Source organism: Oncorhynchus nerka, linkage group LG18, assembly GCF_034236695.1.
Source record: "Oncorhynchus nerka isolate Pitt River linkage group LG18, Oner_Uvic_2.0, whole genome shotgun sequence".
Taxonomy (NCBI): Eukaryota; Metazoa; Chordata; class Actinopteri; order Salmoniformes; family Salmonidae; genus Oncorhynchus; species Oncorhynchus nerka.
In genome coordinates this window covers 83730912-83752646 of record NC_088413.1, presented here as the reverse complement: position 1 = coordinate 83752646, position 21735 = coordinate 83730912, and the positions used below count along the sequence as shown (strand labels likewise).

The 21735-nt window shown below is 45.5% G+C and overlaps 1 protein-coding gene across 1 annotated transcript; it reads left to right on the top strand.

Annotated features, from left to right (window-relative positions):
• Positions 1-339: 339 nt before the first annotated feature.
• Positions 340-2131, top strand: LOC135561657 (foot protein 1 variant 2-like). Its single transcript, XM_065003390.1, has 2 exons — positions 340-345; positions 1067-2131. The coding sequence occupies exons 1-2, from the start codon at positions 340-342 to the stop codon at positions 2129-2131; spliced, it is 1071 nt and encodes a 356-aa protein (XP_064859462.1).
• The last annotated feature ends 19604 nt before the right edge of the window (positions 2132-21735 follow it).

Below are 21735 nucleotides of genomic sequence, written 5' to 3'. Positions count from 1 at the left end.
TTACACTCTTCTGTGATATATACATCGATAAGGTGTTTAAACTCCACCAACGAAACTAGATCATCAAATTTTACAATGTTCAGGAGAGAATTTCAGGACCACGGAGCTGAGTAACTAAAACTATTTCTACCATGTCCTGTTCTAATTTTTGGTACTGTTAGAAGCAAATCAGAATGGGACCGCAAATGATAATTATTTACTGATCTGATTAAAAAAAGAACAGAGATAGAACAGGGTAGTGGCTGAGGCCTGCATATATATCACATCACTAAAATCTAAAACCGCCAGTAATGTATATCGTACCAGCTCCTTCCTGGTCTCCAGAGAAAAACAAGCCTTATGCCGGTAATTAAAACCTATTTTCAGCTTGAGCTTCCTTATCAAGTTCTCTACATGCACAATGAAGCTCAGCTTATCATCAACCCACACACCCAACTATTTGTACACTTTAACTTGCTCTATAGTATATCCAGTCAATGTAGCAATGCCATGATTAGTTACATGCCTGGCATTTGAAAATATCATACATTTTGTTTAACCCACATTTAGAATCAGCTTTAAATCATACAGATTCTGTTGTATGATGTTAAATGCTCTTTGGGCATTTTCAAAAGCCAAAGATAAACTACTACCACTTGAATAAAGAACAGTATCATCTGCATAAAAATGAACACCCGCTGTTTCAATAAGATCCCCAATGTTGTTGATGTACAATATAAACAACAGTGGGCCCAAAATAGAACCTTGTGGAACACCTTAGCACACTTCTATGGACTCAGATTTACAATCATCTGCCATTACACATTGTGTACGATTTGATAGGTAATTTATAAACCAATCTAGAGCATGACCAGTAATTCCACTACATTTTAACCTTTGCACTAGCACAGTATGGTCCACGGTGTCAAAAGCCTTCGACAAATAAAAAAAAACAGACACACAATGTAACTTCTTATCAAGAGCACAGTGGATGTCATTTAAAACCTTCCATGTTGCTGAAACAGTGCTGTGGCCAGACATAAAACCTGATTGCATTCCATTTAAGATGTTGTTTTCTTGGAAGTAGACCTTTAGCTACATACTAACTGGACAGCCAGGCACCACCCTGGACAGCCAGGCACCACCCTGGACAGCCAATCACCACCCTGGACAGCCAGGCACCACTCTGGACAGCCAATCACCACCCTGGACAGCCAGGCACCACCCTGGACAGCCAATCACCACCCTGGACAGCCAGGCACCACCCTGGACAGCCGAACACCACCCTGGACAGCCAATAACCTCCCTGGACAGACAGGCACCACCCTGGACAGCCAGGCACCACCCTGGACAGCCAATCACCACCCTGGACAGACAAACACCACCCTGGACAGCCAACACCCACCCTGGACAGCCAAACACCACTCTGGACAGCCAGGCACCACCCTGGACAGCCAGGCACCACCCTGGACAGCCAGGCACCACCCTGAACAGCCAAACACCACTCTGGACAGCCAACCACCACCCTGGAAAGCCAAACACCACTCTGGACAGCCAGGCACCACCCTGGACAGCCAGCCACCACCCTGGACAGCCAGGCACCACCCTGAACAGCCAAACACCACTCTGGACAGCCAGGCACCACCCTGAACAGCCAAACACCACTCTCTGGACAGCCAATCACCACCCTGGACAGCCAAACACCACCCTGGACAGCCAATCACCACCCTGGACAGCCAGGCACCACCCTGGACAGCCAATCACCACCATGGAAAGCCAGGCACCACCCTGGACAGCCAAACACCACCCTGAACAGCCAATTCCCACCCTGGACAGCCAGGCACCACCCTGGACAGCCAGGCACCACCCTGGACAGCCAATCACCACCCTGGACAGACAAACACCACCCTGGACAGCCAGGCACCACCCTGGACAGCCAGGCACCACCCTGGACAGCCAAACACCACTCTGGACAGCCAACCACCACCCTGGACAGCCAAACACCATTCTGGACAGCCAGGCACCACCCTGGACAGCCAGGCACCACCCTGGACAGCCAGGCACCACCCTGAACAGCCAAACACCACTCTGGACAGCCAACCACCACCCTGGACAGCCAGGCACCACCCTGGACAGCCAGGCACCACCCTGAACAGCCAAACACCACTCTGGACAGACAAACACCACCCTGGACAGCCAGGCACCACCCTGGACAGCCAGGCACCACCCTGGACAGCCAATCACCACCCTGGACAGCCAAACACCACCCTGGACAGCCAATCGCCACCCTGGACAGCCAATCGCCACCCTGGACAGCTAATCGCCACCCTGGAGAGCCAAGCACCACCCTGGACAGCCAATCACCACCCTGGACAGTCAGGCACCACACTGGACAGCCAGGCACCACACTGGACATCCAATCACCACCCTGGACAGCCAATCACCACCCTGGACAGCCAATCACCACCCTGGACAGCGAATCACCACCCTGGACAGCCAAACGCCACCCTGGACAGCCAAACGCCAATGCCAAGTGTGTGCAAAGCTGTCATCAAGGCAAACGGTGGCTACTTTGAAGAATCTCAAATATATTTTGATTTGTTTAACACTTTTTTGGTTACTACATGATTCCATATGTTTTATTTAATAGTTTTGATATCTTCACTATTATTCTACAATGTAGAAATTAAAGAAAAAATAAATAAAAACTCTTGAATGAGTAGGTGTGTCCAAACTTTTGACTGGTACTGTACATCATGTTCCCAAAACTAGAAGACAGAAATACATCATGTTCCCAAAACTAGAAGACACACATGCAGATGTGTTTAACTGGTATGAGTTCTTAGATAAGAAGTAGAAGCTACGTATGTATAGGATGGAAGGACAGGATGCTACTTGCTGTGGTTAAAGTCTGATTCATTCAAGTCTTTAGTGAGAGAGGAAACATTGATGTTTGTAAACCCTCATGGAATTAGAATGTTTTGGTTTAACCAGGAAAGGTCTTTGAGGTTCGAAACCTCGTTTGCAACCTGGCAACATGTTCGTAGTCCTCTCCGTAGATGTCCCATACTAGCTTGTCCACCCCGTGCTCTTCCCCTGCCATCTCCAGCAGCCAGTCAGCAGACAGCTCCAGGAGCGTTCCTCCACCCAGACTGCACGGGGGCACACAGGACACTGTTATAACCTCTTATAACTGAGCCATGCTGTAATATTAAGTAGCCAGGTCAGAACCCACAGGACACTGTTATAACCTCTGGACAGGACACTAGTCTATCTCCTGTTTCTGTAGTGAGACAGCTTGATGTCCAGTACACCCCCTGGACAAGACACTAGTCTATCTCCTGTTTCTGTAGTGAGACAGCTTGATGTCCAGGACACCCCCTGGACAGGACACTAGTCTATCTCCTGTTTCTGTAGTGAGACAGCTTGATGTCCAGTACACCCCCTGGACAGGACACTAGTCTAACTCCTGTAGACCTGGACAACATACCTGATTCAACTCATTGAGCGCTTGATGATTAGTTGAACCAGGTGCGTTTGTTCGGGTCAACAACAACGTGTGCTGATTGGGGTCCAGAGGGACTGGAGTTGGCCGGTCGGGGGTCCAGGAGGACTGGAGTTGGCCTGTCGGGGGTCCAGGAGGACTGGAGTTGGCCTGTCGGGGGTCCAGGAGGACTGGAGTTGGGCAGTTGGGTGTCCAGGAGATGTGGAGTTGGAACGTCGGGGGTACTGGAGCTGGGAACCACTGCTCTACAGGAACTCCCTCTATGTTTGACAGACAGTAGCACCATGTTTAAGAGAACACCCACCCCTCTGAATATAAGATGCCCTCCCCTAGTGGAACAGGCTCCAGGGTGAAGTTTCCCTAAGTACAGATCTAGGATCAGCTTACACTCCCCAATCCTACATTTAACCAGTGGGGGAAAATACAAATCTAACTTGAGATCAGCGTCTAGGGGCAACACCCTATAGCAGTGGAACAGTTCCCTGTCTCCTCCTGCCTCTAAGCACACAGCACAGAGGCCCATTATACCAGACAGGGACTGAGCAGTCATGTGCCAGACTCAATCAAAGAGTCTCTTTCAGGGCAGGCAGGCAGGCAGACAGGGAACCCACCAGGGACAACAAACAGAGAAGAGGGGAGTAGCAGAGCAACCTTAGCCTGGGTTACCAGTCTGTTTAGCTAGCATTCCACTCCTCGTCATGATAGAGTGAGTACAAGGAGTGGAATGTTAGCACAAAACAGGTTCTGGACATCAGGCTACAGCAAGAACCAGTCAATGAACATGTAGAGATAAACATCTGACAGGGAAGTGCTTTTGTTTTCATGACCTAAATGCTAACAACCCTCTTAACTGTGAAACAGGATTATTATATATATATATTTTTTATCTCAAAGTAAATATCTTTGGTATGACAATGAGTGCTTCAGGAAACAGAGGACAGTGACCATCTGAGTTACCCAATACTAACCCTACCTAGTCCTTACCTGGTCCCAGTAACTACTAACTACTAACTCTACCTAGTCCTTACCTGGTCCCAGTAACTACTGACTACTAACCCTACCTAGTCCTTACCTGGTCCCAGTAACTACTAACTACTAACCCTACCTAGTCCTTACTTGGTCCCAGTAACTACTAACTATTAACCCTACATTGTCCTTACCTGGTCCCAGTAACTACTAACTACTAACTTTACCTAGTCCTTACCTGGTCCCAGTAACTACTAACCCTACCTAGTCCTTACCTGGTCCCAGTAACTACTAACTATTAACCCTACATTGTCCTTACCTGGTCCCAGTAACTACTAACTACTAACCCTACCTAGTCCTTACCTGGTCCCAGTAACTACTAACTATTCACCCTACATTGTTCTTACCTGGTCCCAGTAACTACTAACTACTAACCCTACCTAGTCCTTACCTGGTCCCAGTAACTACTAACCCTACCTAGTCCTTACCTGGTCCCAGTAACTACTAACTATTAACCCTACCTAGTCCATATCTGGTCTCAGTAACTGCTAACCATACCTAGTCCTTACCTGGTCGCAGTAACTACTAACTAATAACCCTACCTAGTCCTTACCTGGTCCCAGTAACTACTAACTATTAACCCTACCTAGTCCTTACCTGGTCCCAGTAACTACTAACTATTAACCCTACCTAGTCCTTAACTACTGACTATTAACTAATAACCATACCTAGTCCTTACCTGGTCCCAGTAACTACTGACTACTAACCCTACCTAGTCCTTACCTGGTCCCACTAACTATTAACCCTACCTAGTCCTTACCTTGTCCCAGTAACTACTGACTACTAACCATACCTGGTCCCAGTAACTACTAACTATTAACCCTACCTAGTCCTTACCTGGTCCCATGTAACTACTAACTACTAACCCTACCTAGTCCTTACCTGGTCCCAGTAACTACTAACCCTACCTAGACCTTACCTGGTCCCAGTAACTACTAACTATTAACCCTACATTGTCCTTACCTGGTCCCAGTAACTACTAACTACTAACCCTACCTAGTCCTTACCTGGTCCCAGTAACTACTAACTACTAACCCTACCTAGTCCTTACCTGGTCCCAGTAACTACTAACTATTAACCCTACATTGTCCTTACCTGGTCCCAGTAACTACTAACTACTAACCCTACCTAGTCCTTACCTGGTCCCAGTAACTACCAACTACTAACCCTACCTAGTCCTTACCTGGTCCCAGTAACTACTAACTATTAACCCTACCTAGTCCTTATCTGGTCTCAGTAACTACTAACCAATAACCCTACCTAGTCCTTACCTGGTCCCAGTAACTACTAACCCTACCTAGTCCTTACCTGGTCCCATTAACTACTAACCCTACCTAGTCCTTAACTGGTCCCAGTAACTACTAACTATTAACCCTACCTAGTCCTTACCTACTGACTACTAACTAATAACCCTACCTAGTCCTTACCTGGTCCCAGTAACTACTGACTACTAACCCTACCTAGTCCTTACCTGGTCCCACTAACTATTAACCCTACCTCGTCCTTACCTTGTCCCACTATCGACTAACTATTAACCCTACCTAGTCCTTATCTGGTCCCAGTAACTACTAACCATACCTAGTCCTTACCTGGTCCCAGTAACTACTAACTATTAACCCTACCTAGTCCTTATCTGGTCCCAGTAACTACTAACCATACCTAGTCCTTACCTGTTTCCAGTAACTACTAACTATTAACCTTACCTAGTCCTTACCTGGTCCCAGTAACTACTAACCCTACCTAGTCCTTACCTGGTCCCAGTAACTACTAACCAAACCTAGTCCTTACCTGGTCCCAGTAACTACTAACTACTAAACCTACCTAGTCCTTACCTGGTCCCAGTAACTACTAACCCTACCTAGTCCTTACCTGGTCCCAGTAACTACTAACTATTAACACTACCTAGTCCTTACCTGGTCCCAGTACCTACTAACTACTAACCATACCTAGTCCCAGTAACAACTAACTACTAACCCTACCTAGTCCTTACCTGGTCCCAGTAACTACTAACTACTAAGCCTACCTAGTCCTTACTTGGTCCCAGTAACTACTAACTATTAACCCTACATTGTCCTTACCTGGTCCCAGTAACTACTAACTACTAACTCTACCTAGTCCTTAACTGGTCCCAGTAACTACTAACTACTAACCCTACCTAGTCCTTACCTGGTCCCAGTAACTACTAACTATTAACCCTACATTGTCCTTACCTGGTCCCAGTAACTACTAACTACTAACCCTACCTAGTCCTTACCTGGTCCCAGTAACTACTAACTATTAACCCTACATTGTCCTTACCTGGTCCCAGTAACTACTAACTACTAACCCTACCTAGTCCTTACCTGGTCCCAGTAACTACTAACTACTAACCCTACCTAGTCCTTACCTGGTCCCAGTAACTACTAACTACTAACCCTACCTAGTCCTTACCTGGTCCCAGTAACTACTAACTACTAACCCTACCTAGTCCTTACCTGGTCCCAGTAACTACTAACTATTAACCCTACATTGTCCTTACCTGGTCCCAGTAACTACTAACTACTAACTTTACCTAGTCCTTACCTGGTCCCAGTAACTACTAACCCTACCTAGTCCTTACCTGGTCCCAGTAACTACTAACTATTAACCCTACATTGTCCTTACCTGGTCCCAGTAACTACTAACTACTAACCCTACCTAGTCCTTACCTGGTCCCAGTAACTACTAACTATTCACCCTACATTGTTCTTACCTGGTCCCAGTAACTACTAACTACTAACCCTACCTAGTCCTTACCTGGTCCCAGTAACTACTAACCCTACCTAGTCCTTACCTGGTCCCAGTAACTACTAACTATTAACCCTACCTAGTCCATATCTGGTCTCAGTAACTACTAACCATACCTAGTCCTTACCTGGTCCCAGTAACTACTAACTAATAACCCTACCTAGTCCTTACCTGGTCCCAGTAACTACTAACTATTAACCCTACCTAGTCCTTACCTGGTCCCAGTAACTACTAACTATTAACCCCTACCTAGTCCTACCTAACTACTGACTAGTAACTAATAACCCTACCTAGTCCTTACCTGGTCCCAGTAACTACTTGGGACTACTAACCCTACCTAGTCCTTACCTGGTCCAGTAACTACACTAACTGGTTAACCCTACCTAGTCCTTACCTGGTCCCAGTAACTACTAACTACTAACCCTACCTAGTCCTTACCTGGTCCCAGTAACTACTAACTATTAACCCTACCTAGTCCTTACCTGGTCCCAGTAACTACTAACTATTAACCCTACCTAGTCCTTACCTGGTCAGTAACTAGTAACTACTAACCCTACCTAGTCCTTACCTGGTCCCAGTAACTACTAACTATTAACCCTACCTAGTCCTTACCTGGTCCCAGTAACTACTAACTACTAACCCTACCTAGTCCTTACCTGGTCCCAGTAACTACTAACTACTAACCCTACCTAGTCCTTACCTGGTCCCAGTAACTACTAACTATTAACCCTAACCATACCTAGTCCTACCTGGTCCCAGTCCTTACCTGGTCCCAGTAACTACTAACTACTAACCCTACCTAGTCCTTACCTGGTCCCAGTAACTACTAACTATTAACCCTACCTAGTCCTTACCTGGTCCAGTAACTACTAACTACTAACCCTACCTAGTCCTTACCTGGTCCCAGTAACTACTAACCCTACCTAGTCCTTACCTGGTCCCAGTAACTACTAACTACTAACCCTACCTAGTCCTTACCTGGTCCCAGTAACTACTAACTATTAACCCTACCTAGTCCTTACCTGGTCCCAGTAACTACTAACTACTAACCCTACCTAGTAACCCTACCTAGTCCTTACCTGGTCCCAGTAACTACTAACTACTAACCCTACCTAGTCCTTACCTGGTCCCACTAACTATTAACCCTACCTAGTCCTTACCTGGTCCCAGTAACTACTAACTATTAACCCTACCTAGTCCTTATCTGGTCCCAGTAACTACTAACCTACCTAGTCCTTACCTGGTCCCAGTAACTACTAACCCTACCTAGTCCTTACCTGGTCCCAGTAACTACTAACCTACCTAGTCCTTACCTGTTCCCAGTAACTACTAACTATTAACCCTACCTAGTCCTTACCTGGTCCCAGTAACTACTAACCCTACCTAACCTTACCTGGTCCCAGTAACTACTAACCTAACCCTACCTAGTCCTTACCTGGTCCCAGTAACTACTAACTACTAACCCTACCTAGTCCTTACCTGGTCCCAGTAACTACTAACCCTACCTAGTCCTTACCTGGTCCCAGTAACTACTAACTATTAACCCTACCTAGTCCTTACCTGGTCCCAGTAACTACTAACTACTAACCCTACCTAGTCCTTACCTGGTAACCACTAACTACTAACCCTACCTAGTCCTTACCTGGTCCCAGTGACTACTGACTACTAACCCTACCTAGTCCTTATCTGGTCCCAGTAACTACTAACTACTAACCCTACCTAGTCCTTACCTGGTCCCAGTAACTACTAACTACTAACCCTACCTAGTCCTTACCTGGTCCCAGTAACTACTAACTACTAACCCTACCTAGTCCTTACCTGGTCCCAGTAACTACTAACTACTAACCCTACCTAGTCCTTACCTGGTCCCAGTAACTACTAACTACTAACCCTACCTAGTCCTTACCTGGTCCCAGTAACTACTAACTATTAACCCTACCTAGTCCTTACCTGGTCCCAGTAACTACTAACTACTAACCCTACCTAGTCCTTACCTGGTCCCAGTAACTACTAACTACTAACCCTACCTAGTCCTTACCTGGTCCCAGTAACTATAACTACTAACCCTACCTAGTCCTTACCTGGTCCCAGTAACTACTAACTACTAACCCTACCTAGTCCTTACCTGGTCCCAGTAACTACTAACTATTAACCCTACCTAGTCCTTACCTGGTCCCAGTAACTACTAACTACTAACCCTACCTAGTCCTTACCTGGTCCCAGTAACTACTAACCCTACCTAGTCCTTACCTGGTCCCAGTAACTACTAACTATTAACCCTACCTAGTCCTTACCTGGTCCCAGTAACTACTAACTACTAACCCTACCTAGTCCTTACCTGGTCCCAGTAACGACTAACTATTAACCCTACATTGTCCTTACCTGGTCCCGGTAACTACTAACTACTAACCCTACCTAGTCCTTACCTGGTCCCAGTAACTACTAACCCTACCTAGTCCTTACCTGGTCCCAGTAACTACTAACTACTAACCCTACCTAGTCCTTACCTCCCAGGTCCCTAGTACCTAGTCCTTACCTGGTCCCAGTAACTACTAACTAATACCTAGTCCTTACCTGGTCCCAGTAACTACTAACTATTAACCCTACCTAGTCCTTACCTGGTCCCAGTAACTACTAACTATTAACCCTACCTAGTCCTTACCTGGTCCCAGTAACTACTAACCCTACCTAGTCCTTACCTGGTCCCAGTAACTACTAACTACTAACCCTACCTAGTCCTTACCTGGTCCCACTAACTACTGGTCCCTAGTAGTCCTACCTTGTCCCAGTAACTACTGAGTCCTTACCTGGTCCCAGTAACTACTAACTATTAACCCTACCTAGTCCTTACCTGGTCCCAGTAACTACTAACTACTAACCCTACCTAGTCCTTACCTGGTCCCAGTAACTACTAACTACCTAAGACCTTACCTGGTCCCAGTAACTACTAAACTAACTATTAACCCTACCTAGTCCTTACCTGGTCCCAGTAACTACTAACTACTAACCCTACCTAGTCCTTACCTGGTCCCAGTAACTACTAACTAACCCTACATTGTCCTTAACTACCTACCTAGTCCTTACCTGGTCCCAGTAACTACTAACTATTAACCCTACATTGTCCTTACCTGGTCCCAGTAACTACTAACTACTAACCCTACCTAGTCCTTACCTGGTCCCAGTAACTACCAACTACTAACCCTACCTAGTCCTTACCTGGTCCCAGTAACTACTAACTATTAACCCTACCTAGTCCTTATCTGGTCTCAGTAACTACTAACCAATAACCCTACCTAGTCCTTACCTGGTCCCAGTAACTACTAACCCTACCTAGTCCTTACCTGGTCCCAGTAACTACTAACCCTACCTAGTCCTTACCTGGTCCCAGTAACTACTAACTATTAACCCTACCTAGTCCTTACCTACTGACTACTAACTAATAACCCTACCTAGTCCTTACCTGGTCCCAGTAACTACTGACTACTAACCCTACCTAGTCCTTACCTGGTCCCACTAACTATTAACCCTACCTAGTCCTTACCTTGTCCCACTATCTACTAACTATTAACCCTACCTAGTCCTTATCTGGTCCCAGTAACTACTAACCATACCTAGTCCTTACCTGGTCCCAGTAACTACTAACTATTAACCCTACCTAGTCCTTATCTGGTCCCAGTAACTACTAACCATACCTAGTCCTTACCTGTTTCCAGTAACTACTAACTATTAACCTTACCTAGTCCTTACCTGGTCCCAGTAACTACTAACCCTACCTAGTCCTTACCTGGTCCCAGTAACTACTAACCAAACCTAGTCCTTACCTGGTCCCAGTAACTACTAACTACTAAACCTACCTAGTCCTTACCTGGTCCCAGTAACTACTAACCCTACCTAGTCCTTACCTGGTCCCAGTAACTACTAACTATTAACCCTACCTAGTCCTTACCTGGTCCCAGTACCTACTAACTACTAACCATACCTAGTCCTAGTACCTAGTCCCAGTAACAACTAACTACTAACCCTACCTAGTCCTTACCTGGTCCCAGTAACTACTAACTACTAACCCTACCTAGTCCTTACTTGGTCCCAGTAACTACTAACTATTAACCCTACATTGTCCTTACCTGGTCCCAGTAACTACTAACTACTAACTCTACCTAGTCCTTACCTGGTCCCAGTAACTACTAACTACTAACCCTACCTAGTCCTTACCTGGTCCCAGTAACTACTAACTATTAACCCTACATTGTCCTTACCTGGTCCCAGTAACTACTAACTACTAACCCTACCTAGTCCTTACCTGGTCCCAGTAACTACTAACCCTACCTAGTCCTTACCTGGTCCCAGTAACTACTAACTATTAACCCTACCTAGTCCTTACCTACTGACTACTAACTAATAACCCTACCTAGTCCTTACCTGGTCCCAGTAACTACTAACTATTAACCCTACCTAGTCCTTACCTGGTCCCAGTAACTACTAACCCTACCTAGTCCTTAACTGGTCCCAGTAACTACTAACTATTAACCCTACCTAGTCCTTACCTACTGACTACTAACTAATAACCCTACCTAGTCCTTACCTGGTCCCACTAACTATTAACCCTACCTAGTCCTTACCTTGTCCCAGTAACTACTGACTACTAACCATACCTAGTCCTTACCTGGTCCCAGTAACTACTAACTATACCTAACCCTACCTAGTCCTTAGTCCCTGGTCCCAGTAACTACTAACTACTAACCCTACCTAGTCCTTACCTGGTCCCAGTAACTACTAACTACTAACCCTACCTAGTCCTTACCTGGTCCCAGTAACTACTAACTACTAACCCTACCTAGTCCTTACCTGGTCCCAGTAACTACTAACTACTAACCCTACCTAGTCCTTACCTGGTCCCAGTAACTACTAACTACTAACCCTACCTAGTCCTTACCTGGTCCCAGTAACTACTAACTACCTAACCCTACCTAGTCCTTACCTGGTCCCAGTAACTACTAACTATTAACCCTACCTAGTCCTTACCTGGTCCCAGTAACTACTAACTATTAACCCTACCTAGTCTTACCTGGTCCCAGTAACTACTAACTACTACTAACTATTAACCCTACCTAGTCCTTACCTGGTCCCAGTAACTACTAACCCTACCTAGTCCTTACCTGGTCCCAGTAACTACTAACTATTAACCCTACCTAGTCCTTACCTGGTCCCAGTAACTACACTACTAACCCTACCTAGTCCTTTACCTGGTCCCAGTAACTATTAACCTAGTCCTTACCTGTCCCAGTAACTACTAACTATTAACCCTACCTAGTCCTTACCTGGTCCCAGTAACTACTAACTATTAACCCTACCTAGTCCTTACCTGGTCCCAGTAAACTAACTAACTACTAACCCTACCTAGTCCTTACCTGGTCCCAGTAACTACTAACTATTAACCCTACCTAGTCCTTACCTGGTCCCAGTAACTACTAACTATTAACCTACCTAGTCCTTACCTGGTAACTACTAACTACTAACCCTACCTAGTCCTTACCTGGTCCCAGTAACTACTAACCAAACCTAGTCCTTACCTGGTCCCAGTAACTACTAACTACTAAACCTACCTAGTCCTTACCTGGTCCCAGTAACTACTAACCCTACCTAGTCCTTACCTGGTCCCAGTAACTACTAACTATTAACCCTACCTAGTCCTTACCTGGTCCCAGTAACTACTAACACCTAGTCCTTACCTGGTCCCAGTAACAACTAACTACTAACCCTACCTAGTCCTTACCTGGTCCCAGTAACTACTAACTACTAACCCTACCTAGTCCTTACCTGGTCCCAGTAACTACTAACTATTAACCCTACATAGTCCTTACCTGGTCCCAGTAACTACTAACCCTACCTAGTCCTTACCTGGTCCCAGTAACTACTAACTACTAACCCTACCTAGTCCTTACCTGGTCCCAGTAACTACTAACTATTAACCCTACATTGTCCTTACCTGGTCCCAGTAACTACTAACTATTAACCCTACATTGTTCTTACCTGGTCCCAGTAACTACTAACTACTAACCCTACCTAGTCCTTACCTGGTCCCAGTAACTACTAACCCTACCTAGTCCTTACCTGGTCCCAGTAACTACTAACTATTAACCCTACCTAGTCCTTACCTGGTCCCTAACTAACTAATAACCCTACCTAGTCCTTACCTGGTCCCAGTAACTACTAACTATTAACCTACCTAGTCCTTACCTGGTCCCAGTAACTACTAACTAACCCTACCTAGTCCTTACCTGGTCCCAGTAAACTAACTATAACCCTAACCCTACTAGTCCTTACCTAGTCCCTGGTCCCAGTAACTACTAACTACTAACCCTACCTAGTCCTTACCTGGTCCCAGTAACTACTAACTACTAACCCTACCTAGTCCTTACCTGGTCCCAGTAACTACTAACCCTACCTAGTCCTTACCTGGTCCCAGTAACTACTAACTACTAACCCTACCTAGTCCTTACCTGGTCCCAGTAACTACTAACCCTACCTAGTCCTTACCTGGTCCCAGTAACTACTAACTACTAACCCTACCTAGTCCTTACCTGGTCCCAGTAACTACTAACTACTAACCCTACCTAGTCCTTACCTGGTCCCAGTAACTACTAACTATTAACCCTACCTAGTCCTTACCTGGTCCCAGTAACTACTAACTAACCCTACCTAGTCCTTACCTGGTCCCAGTAACTACTAACTACTAACCCTACCTAGTCCTTACCTGGTCCCAGTAACTACTAACTATTAACCCTACCTAGTCCTTACCTGGTCCTAGTAACTACTAACCCTACCTAGTCCTTACCTGGTCCCAGTAACTACTAACTACTAACCCTACCTAGTCCTTACCTGGTCCCAGTAACTACTAACTATTAACCCTACCTAGTCCTTACCTGGTCCCAGTAACTACTAACCCTACCTAGTCCTTACCTGGTCCCAGTAACTACTAACTATTAACCCTACCTAGTCCTTACCTGGTCCCAGTAACTACTAACTACTAACCCTACCTCCTTACCTGGTCCCAGTAACTACTAACTACTAACCCTACCTAGTCCTTACCTGGTCCCAGTAACTACTAACTACTAACCCTACCTAGTCCTTACCTGGTCCCAGTAACTACTAACTACTAACCCTACCAGTCCTTAGTCCTTATCTGCTCCCAGTAACTACTAACTACTAACCCTACCTAGTCCTTACCTGGTCCCAGTAACTACTAACTACCAACCCTGCCTAGTCCTTACCTGGTCCCAGTACCTACTAACTACTAACCCTACCTAGTCCTTACCTGGTCCCAATAACTACTAACTACTAATCCTAACTAGTCCTTTCCTGGTCACAGTAACTACTAACTACTAACCCTACCTAGTCCTTACCTAACTACTAACCCTACCTAGTCCTTACCTGGTCCCAGTAACTACTAACTACTAACCCTACCTAGTCCTTACCTGGTCCCAGTAACTACTAACTATTAACCCTACCTAGTCCTTACCTGGTCCCAGTAACTACTAACTACTAACCCTACCTAGTCCTTACCTGGTCCCAGTAACTACTAACTATTAACCCTACCTAGTCCTTATCTGGTCCCAGTAACTACTAACCATACCTAGTCCTTACCTGGTCCCAGTAACTACTAACTATTAACCCTACCTAGTCCTTACCTGGTCCCAGTAACTACTAACCCTACCTAGTCCTTACCTGGTCCCAGTAACTACTAACTATTAACCCTACCTAGTCCTTACCTGGTCCCAGTAACTACTAACCCTACCTAGTCCTTACCTGGTCCCAGTAACTACTAACTACTAACCCTACCTAGTCCTTACCTGGTCCCAGTAACTACTAACTACTAACCCTACCTAGTCCTTACCTGGTCCCAGTAACTACTAACTACTAACCCTACCTAGTCCTTACCTGGTCCCAGTAACTACTAACTATTAACCCTACCTAGTCCTTACCTGGTCCCAGTAACTACTAACCCTACCTAGTCCTTACCTGGTCCCAGTAACTACTAACTACTAACCCTACCTAGTCCTTACCTGGTCCCAGTAACTACTAACTATTAACCCTAGTCCTTACCTGGTCCCAGTAACTACTAACTACTAACCCTACCTAGTCCTTACCTGGTCCCAGTAACTACTAACTAGTCCTTACCTGGTCCCCTAACTACTAACCCTACCTAGTCCTTACCTGGTCCCAGTAACTACTAACTACTAACCCTACCTAGTCCTTACCTGGTCCCAGTAACTACTAACTACTAACCCTACCTAGTCCTTACCTGGTCCCAGTAACTACTAACCCTACCTAGTCCTTACCTGGTCCCAGTAACTACTAACCTAACCCTACCTAGTCCTTACCTGGTCCCAGTAACTACTAACTAACCCTACCTAGTCCTTACCTGGTCCCAGTAACTACTAACTACTAACCCTACCTAGTCCTTACCTGGTCCCAGTAACTACTAACTATTAACCCTACCTAGTCCTTACCTGGTCCCAGTAACTACTAACTACTAACCCTACCTAGTCCTTACCTGGTCCCAGTAACTACTAACTATTAACCCTACCTAGTCCTTACCTGGTCCCAGTAACTACTAACTATTAACCCTACCTAGTCCTTACCTGGTCCCAGTAACTACTAACTACTAACCCTACCTAGTCCTTACCTTGTCCCAGTACCTAACCCTACCTAGTCCTTACCTGGTCCCAGTAACTACTAACCCTACCTAGTCCTTACCTGGTCCCAGTAACTCCCAGTAACTACTAACTATTAACCCTACCTAGTCCTTACCTGGTCCCAGTAACTACTAACTACTAACCCTACCTAGTCCTTACCTGGTCCCAGTAACTACTAACTACTAACCCTACCTAGTCCTTACCTGGTCCCAGTAACTACTAACTATTAACCCTACCTAGTCCTTACCTGGTCCCAGTAAGTAACTACTAACCCTACCTAGTCCTTACCTGGTCCCAGTAACTACTAACCCTACTAACTGGTCCCAGTAACCTAGTCCTTACCTGGTCCCAGTAACTACTAACTATTAACCCTACCTAGTCCTTACCTGGTCCCAGTAACACTAACTACTAACCCTACCTAACCTAACTAATAACCCTACAACTTAACCCTACCCAGTAACTACTAACTTAACCTAGTCCTTACCTGGTCCCAGTAACTACTAACCCTACCTCCCAGTAAGTCCTTACCCTGGTCCCAGTAACTACTAACCCTACCTAGTCCTTACCTGGTCCCAGTAACTACTAACTATTAACCCTAACTACTAACTACTAACCTAGTCCTTACCTGGTCCCAGTAACTACCTAGTCCTTACCTGGTCCCAGTAACTACTAACTACTAACCATACCTAGTCCCTACCTAGTCCTTACCTGGTCCCAGTAACTACTAATAACCCTACCTAGTCCTTACTAACTGGCCCCAGTAACTACTAACTACTAACCTAGTCCTTACCTGGTCCCAGTAACTACTAACTACTAAACCTAGTCCCTACTACTGGTCCCAGTAACTACTAACTACTAACCCTACCTAGTCCTTACCTGGTAACTACCTACTAGCACCTTTAACTACTAACCTACCTAGTCTTTAACCTAACCCTAGTCCTTACCTGGTCCCAGTAACTACTAACTACTAACCCTACCTAGTCCTACCCTAGTCCTTACCTGGTCCCAGTAACCTGGTCCCAGTAACTACTAACCCTACCTAGTCCTTACCTGGTCCCAGTAAACTAACTAACCCTACCTAGTCCTTACCTGGTCCCACCTACTAACCAAACCTACCTAAGTAACCCTTACCTGGTCCCAGTAACTACTAACTACTAACCCTACCTAGTCCTTACCTGGTCCCAGTAACTACTAACTACTAACCCTACCTAGTCCTTACCTGGTCCCAGTAACTACTAACTAACCCTACCTAGTCCTTACCTGGTCCCAGTAACTACTAACTATTAACCCTACCTAGTACTTACCTGGTCCCAGTAACTACTAACTACTAACCCTACCTAGTCCTTATCTGGTCCCAGTAACTACTAACCCTACCTAGTCCTTACCTGGTCCCAGTAACTACTAACTATTAACCCTACCTAGTCCTTATCTGGTCCCAGTAACTACTAACCCTACCTAGTCCTTACCTGGTCCCAGTAACTACTAACTATTAACCATACCTAGTCCTTACCTGGTCCCAGTAACTACTAACCCTACCTAGTCCTTAACTGGTCCCAGTAACTACTAACTATTAACCCTACCTAGTCCTTACCTACTGACTACTAACTAATAACCCTACCTAGTCCTTACCTGGTCCCACTAACTATTAACCCTACCTAGTCCTTACCTTGTCCCAGTAACTACTGACTACTAACCATACCTGGTCCCAGTAACTACTAACTATTAACCCTACCTAGTCCTTACCTTGTCCCAGTAACTACTAACTACTAACCCTACCTAGTCCTTACCTGGTCCCAGTAACTACTAACCCTACCTAGACCTTACCTGGTCCCAGTAACTACTAACTACTAACCATACCTAGTCCTTACCTGGTCCCAGTAACTACTAACTAATAACCCTACCTAGTCCTTACCTGGTCCCAGTAACTACTAACTATTAACCCTACCTAGTCCTTACCTGGTCCCAGTAACTACTAACCCTACCTAGTCCTTACCTGGTCCCAGTAACTACTAACTATTAACCCTACCTAGTCCTTAACTACTGACTATTAACTAATAACCCTACCTAGTCCTTACCTGGTCCCAGTAACTACTGACTACTAACCCTACCTAGTCCTTACCTGGTCCCACTAACTATTAACCCTACCTAGTCCTTACCTTGTCCCAGTAACTATCTACTAACTATTAAGTAACCTACCTAGTCCTTACCTGGTCCCAGTAACTACTAACTATTAACCCTACCTAGTCCTTACCTGGTCCCAGTAACTACTAACTACTAACCCTACCTAGTCCTTACCTTGTCCCAGTAACTACTGACTACTAACCATACCTGGTCCCAGTAACTACTAACTATTAACCCTACCTAGTCCTTACCTTGTCCCAGTAACTACTAACTACTAACCCTACCTAGTCCTTACCTGGTCCCAGTAACTACTAACCCTACCTAGTCCTTACCTGGTCCCAGTAACTACTAACTATTAACCCTACATTGTCCTTACCTGGTCCCAGTAACTACTAACTACTAACCCTACCTAGTCCTTACCTGGTCCCAGTAACTACTAACTATTAACCCTACCTAGTCCTTACCTGGTCCCAGTAACTACTAACTACTAACCCTACCTAGTCCTTACCTGGTCCCAGTAACTACTAACTACTAACCCTACCTAGTCCTTACCTGGTCCCAGTAACTACTAACTACTAACCCTACCTAGTCCTTACCTGGTCCCAGTAACTACTAACTATTAACCCTACCTAGTCCTTACCTGGTCCCAGTAACTACTAACCCTACCTAGTCCTTACCTGGTCCCAGTAACTACTAACTATTAACCCTACCTAGTCCTTACCTGGTCCCAGTAACTACTAACTACTAACCCTACCTAGTCCTTACCTGGTCCCAGTAACTACTGACTACTAACCCTACCTAGTCCTTACCTGGTCCCAGTAACTACTAACCCTACCTAGTCCTTACCTGGTCCCCAGTATCTACTAACTATTAACCCTACCTAGTCCTTATCTGGTCCCAGTAACTACTAAACCTACCTAGTCCTTACCTGGTCCCAGTAACTACTAACTATTAACCCTACCTAGTCCTTATCTGGTCCCAGTAACTACTAACCCTACCTAGTCCTTACTGGTCCCAGTAACTACTAACTATTAACCCTACCTAGTCCTTACCTGGTCCCAGTAACTACTAACCAACCCTACCTAGTCCTTACCTGGTCCCAGTAACTACTAACTACTAACCCTACCTAGTCCTTACCTGGTCCCAGTAACTACTAACTAACTACTAATTAACCCTACCTAGTCCCCAGTAACTACTAACTACTAACCTACCTAGTCCTTACCTGGTCCCAGTAACTACTAACTACTAACCCTACCTAGTCCTTACCTGGTCCCCACTAACTATTAACCCTACCTAGTCCTTACCTGGTCCCACTAGTCTACTAACTACTACTAACCCTACCTAGTCCTTATCTGGTCCCAGTAACTACTGACTACCATACCTAGTCCTTACCTGGTCCCAGTAACTACTAACTACTAGCTCTACCTAGTCCTTACCTGGTCCCAGTAACTACTAACTACTAACCCTACCTAGTCCTTACCTGGTCCCAGTAACTACTAGTCCCTGGTCCCAGTAACTACTAACTACTAACCCTACCTAGTCCTTACCTGGTCCCAGTAACTACTAACTACTAACCCTACCTAGTCCTTACCTGGTCCCAGTAACTACTAACTACTAACCCTACCTAGTCCTTACCTGGTCCCAGTAACTACTAACTATTAACCCTACCTAGTCCTTACCTGGTCCCAGTAACTACTAACTATTAACCCTACCTAGTCCTTATCTGGTCCCAGTAACTAACTACTAACCCTACCTAGTCCTTACCTGGTCCCAGTAACTACTAACTACTAACCCTACCTAGTCCTTACCTGGTCCCAGTAACTACTAACTACTAACCCTACCTAGTCCTTACCTGGTCCCAGTAACTACTAACTATTAACCCTACCTAGTCCTTACCTGGTCCCAGTAACTACTAACTACTAACCCTACCTAGTCCTTACCTGGTCCCAGTAACTACTAACTATTAACCCTACCTAGTCCTTATCTGGTCCCAGTAACTACTAACCCTACCTAGTCCTTACCTGGTCCCAGTAACTACTAACTACTAACCCTACCTAGTCCTTACCTGGTCCCAGTAACTACTAACTACTAACCCTACCTAGTCCTTACCTGGTCCCAGTAACTACTAACCCTACCTAGTCCTTACCTGGTCCTAGTAAATACTAACTACTAACCCTACCTAAGTAACCCCTTACCTGGTCCCAGTAACTACTAACTACTAACCATACCTAGTCCTTACCTGGTCCCAGTAACTACTAACTACTAACCCTACCTAGTCCTTACCTGGTCCCAGTAACTACTACCTAGCACCTGGTCCCAGTACCTAGTCCTTACCTGGTCCCAGTAACTACTAACTACTAAACCTACCTAGTCCTTACCTGGTCCCAGTAACTACTAACCACTAACCATACCTAGTCCTTACCTGGTCCCAGTAACTACTAACTACTAACCCTACCTAGTCCTTACCTGGTCCCAGTAACTACTAACTATTAACCCTACCTAGTCCTTACCTGGTCCCAGTAACTACTAACCAAACCTAGTCCTTACCTGGTCCCAGTAACTACTAACTACTAAACCTACCTAGTCCTTACCTGGTCCCAGTAACTACTAACCACTAACCATACCTAGTCCTTACCTGGTCCCAGTAACTACTAACCCTACCTAGTCCTTACCTGGTCCCAGTAACTACTAACTACTAACCCTACCTAGTCCTTACCTGGTCCCAGTACCTACTAACTACTAACCATACCTAGTCCCAGTAACAACTAACTACTAACCCTACCTAGTCCTTACCTGGTCCCAGTAACTACTAACTATTAACCGTACCTAGTCCTTAACAGGTCCCAGTAACGACTAACCCTACCTAGTCCTTACCTGGTCCCAGTAACTACTAACTACTAACCCTACCTAGTCCTTACCTGGTCCCAGTAACTACTAACTACCAACCCTGCCTAGTCCTTACCTGGTCCCAGTACCTACTAACTACTAACCCTACCTAGTACTTACCTGGTCCCAATAACTACTAACTACTAACCCTACCTAGTCCTTTTCTGGTCCCAGTAACTACTAACCATACCTAGTCCTTACCTGGTCCCCGTAACTACTAACTATTAACCCTACCTAGTCCTTATCTGGTCCCAGTAACTACTAACCCTACCTAGTCCTTACCTGGTACCAGTAACTACTAACTAGTAACCCTACATAGTCCTTATCTGGTCCCAGTAACTACTAACCCTACCTAGTCCTTACCTGGTCCCAGTAACTACTAACTACTAACCCTACCTAGTCCTTACCTGGTCCAAATAACTACTGACTACTAACCCTACCTAGTCCTTACCTGGTCCCAGTAACTACTAACTATTAACCCTATATAGTCCTTACCTGCTGACTACTAACTAATAACCCTACCTAGTCCTTACCTGGTCCCAGTAACTACTGACTACTAACCCTACCTAGTCCTTACCTGGTCCCAGTAACTACTAACTATTAACCCTACCTAGTCCCAGTAACTACTAACTACTAACTCTACCTAGTCCTTACCTGGTCCCAGTAACTACTAACTACTAACTCTACCTAGTCCTTACCTTGTCCCACTAACTACTAACCCTACCTAGTCCTTACATGGTCCCAGTAACTACTAAC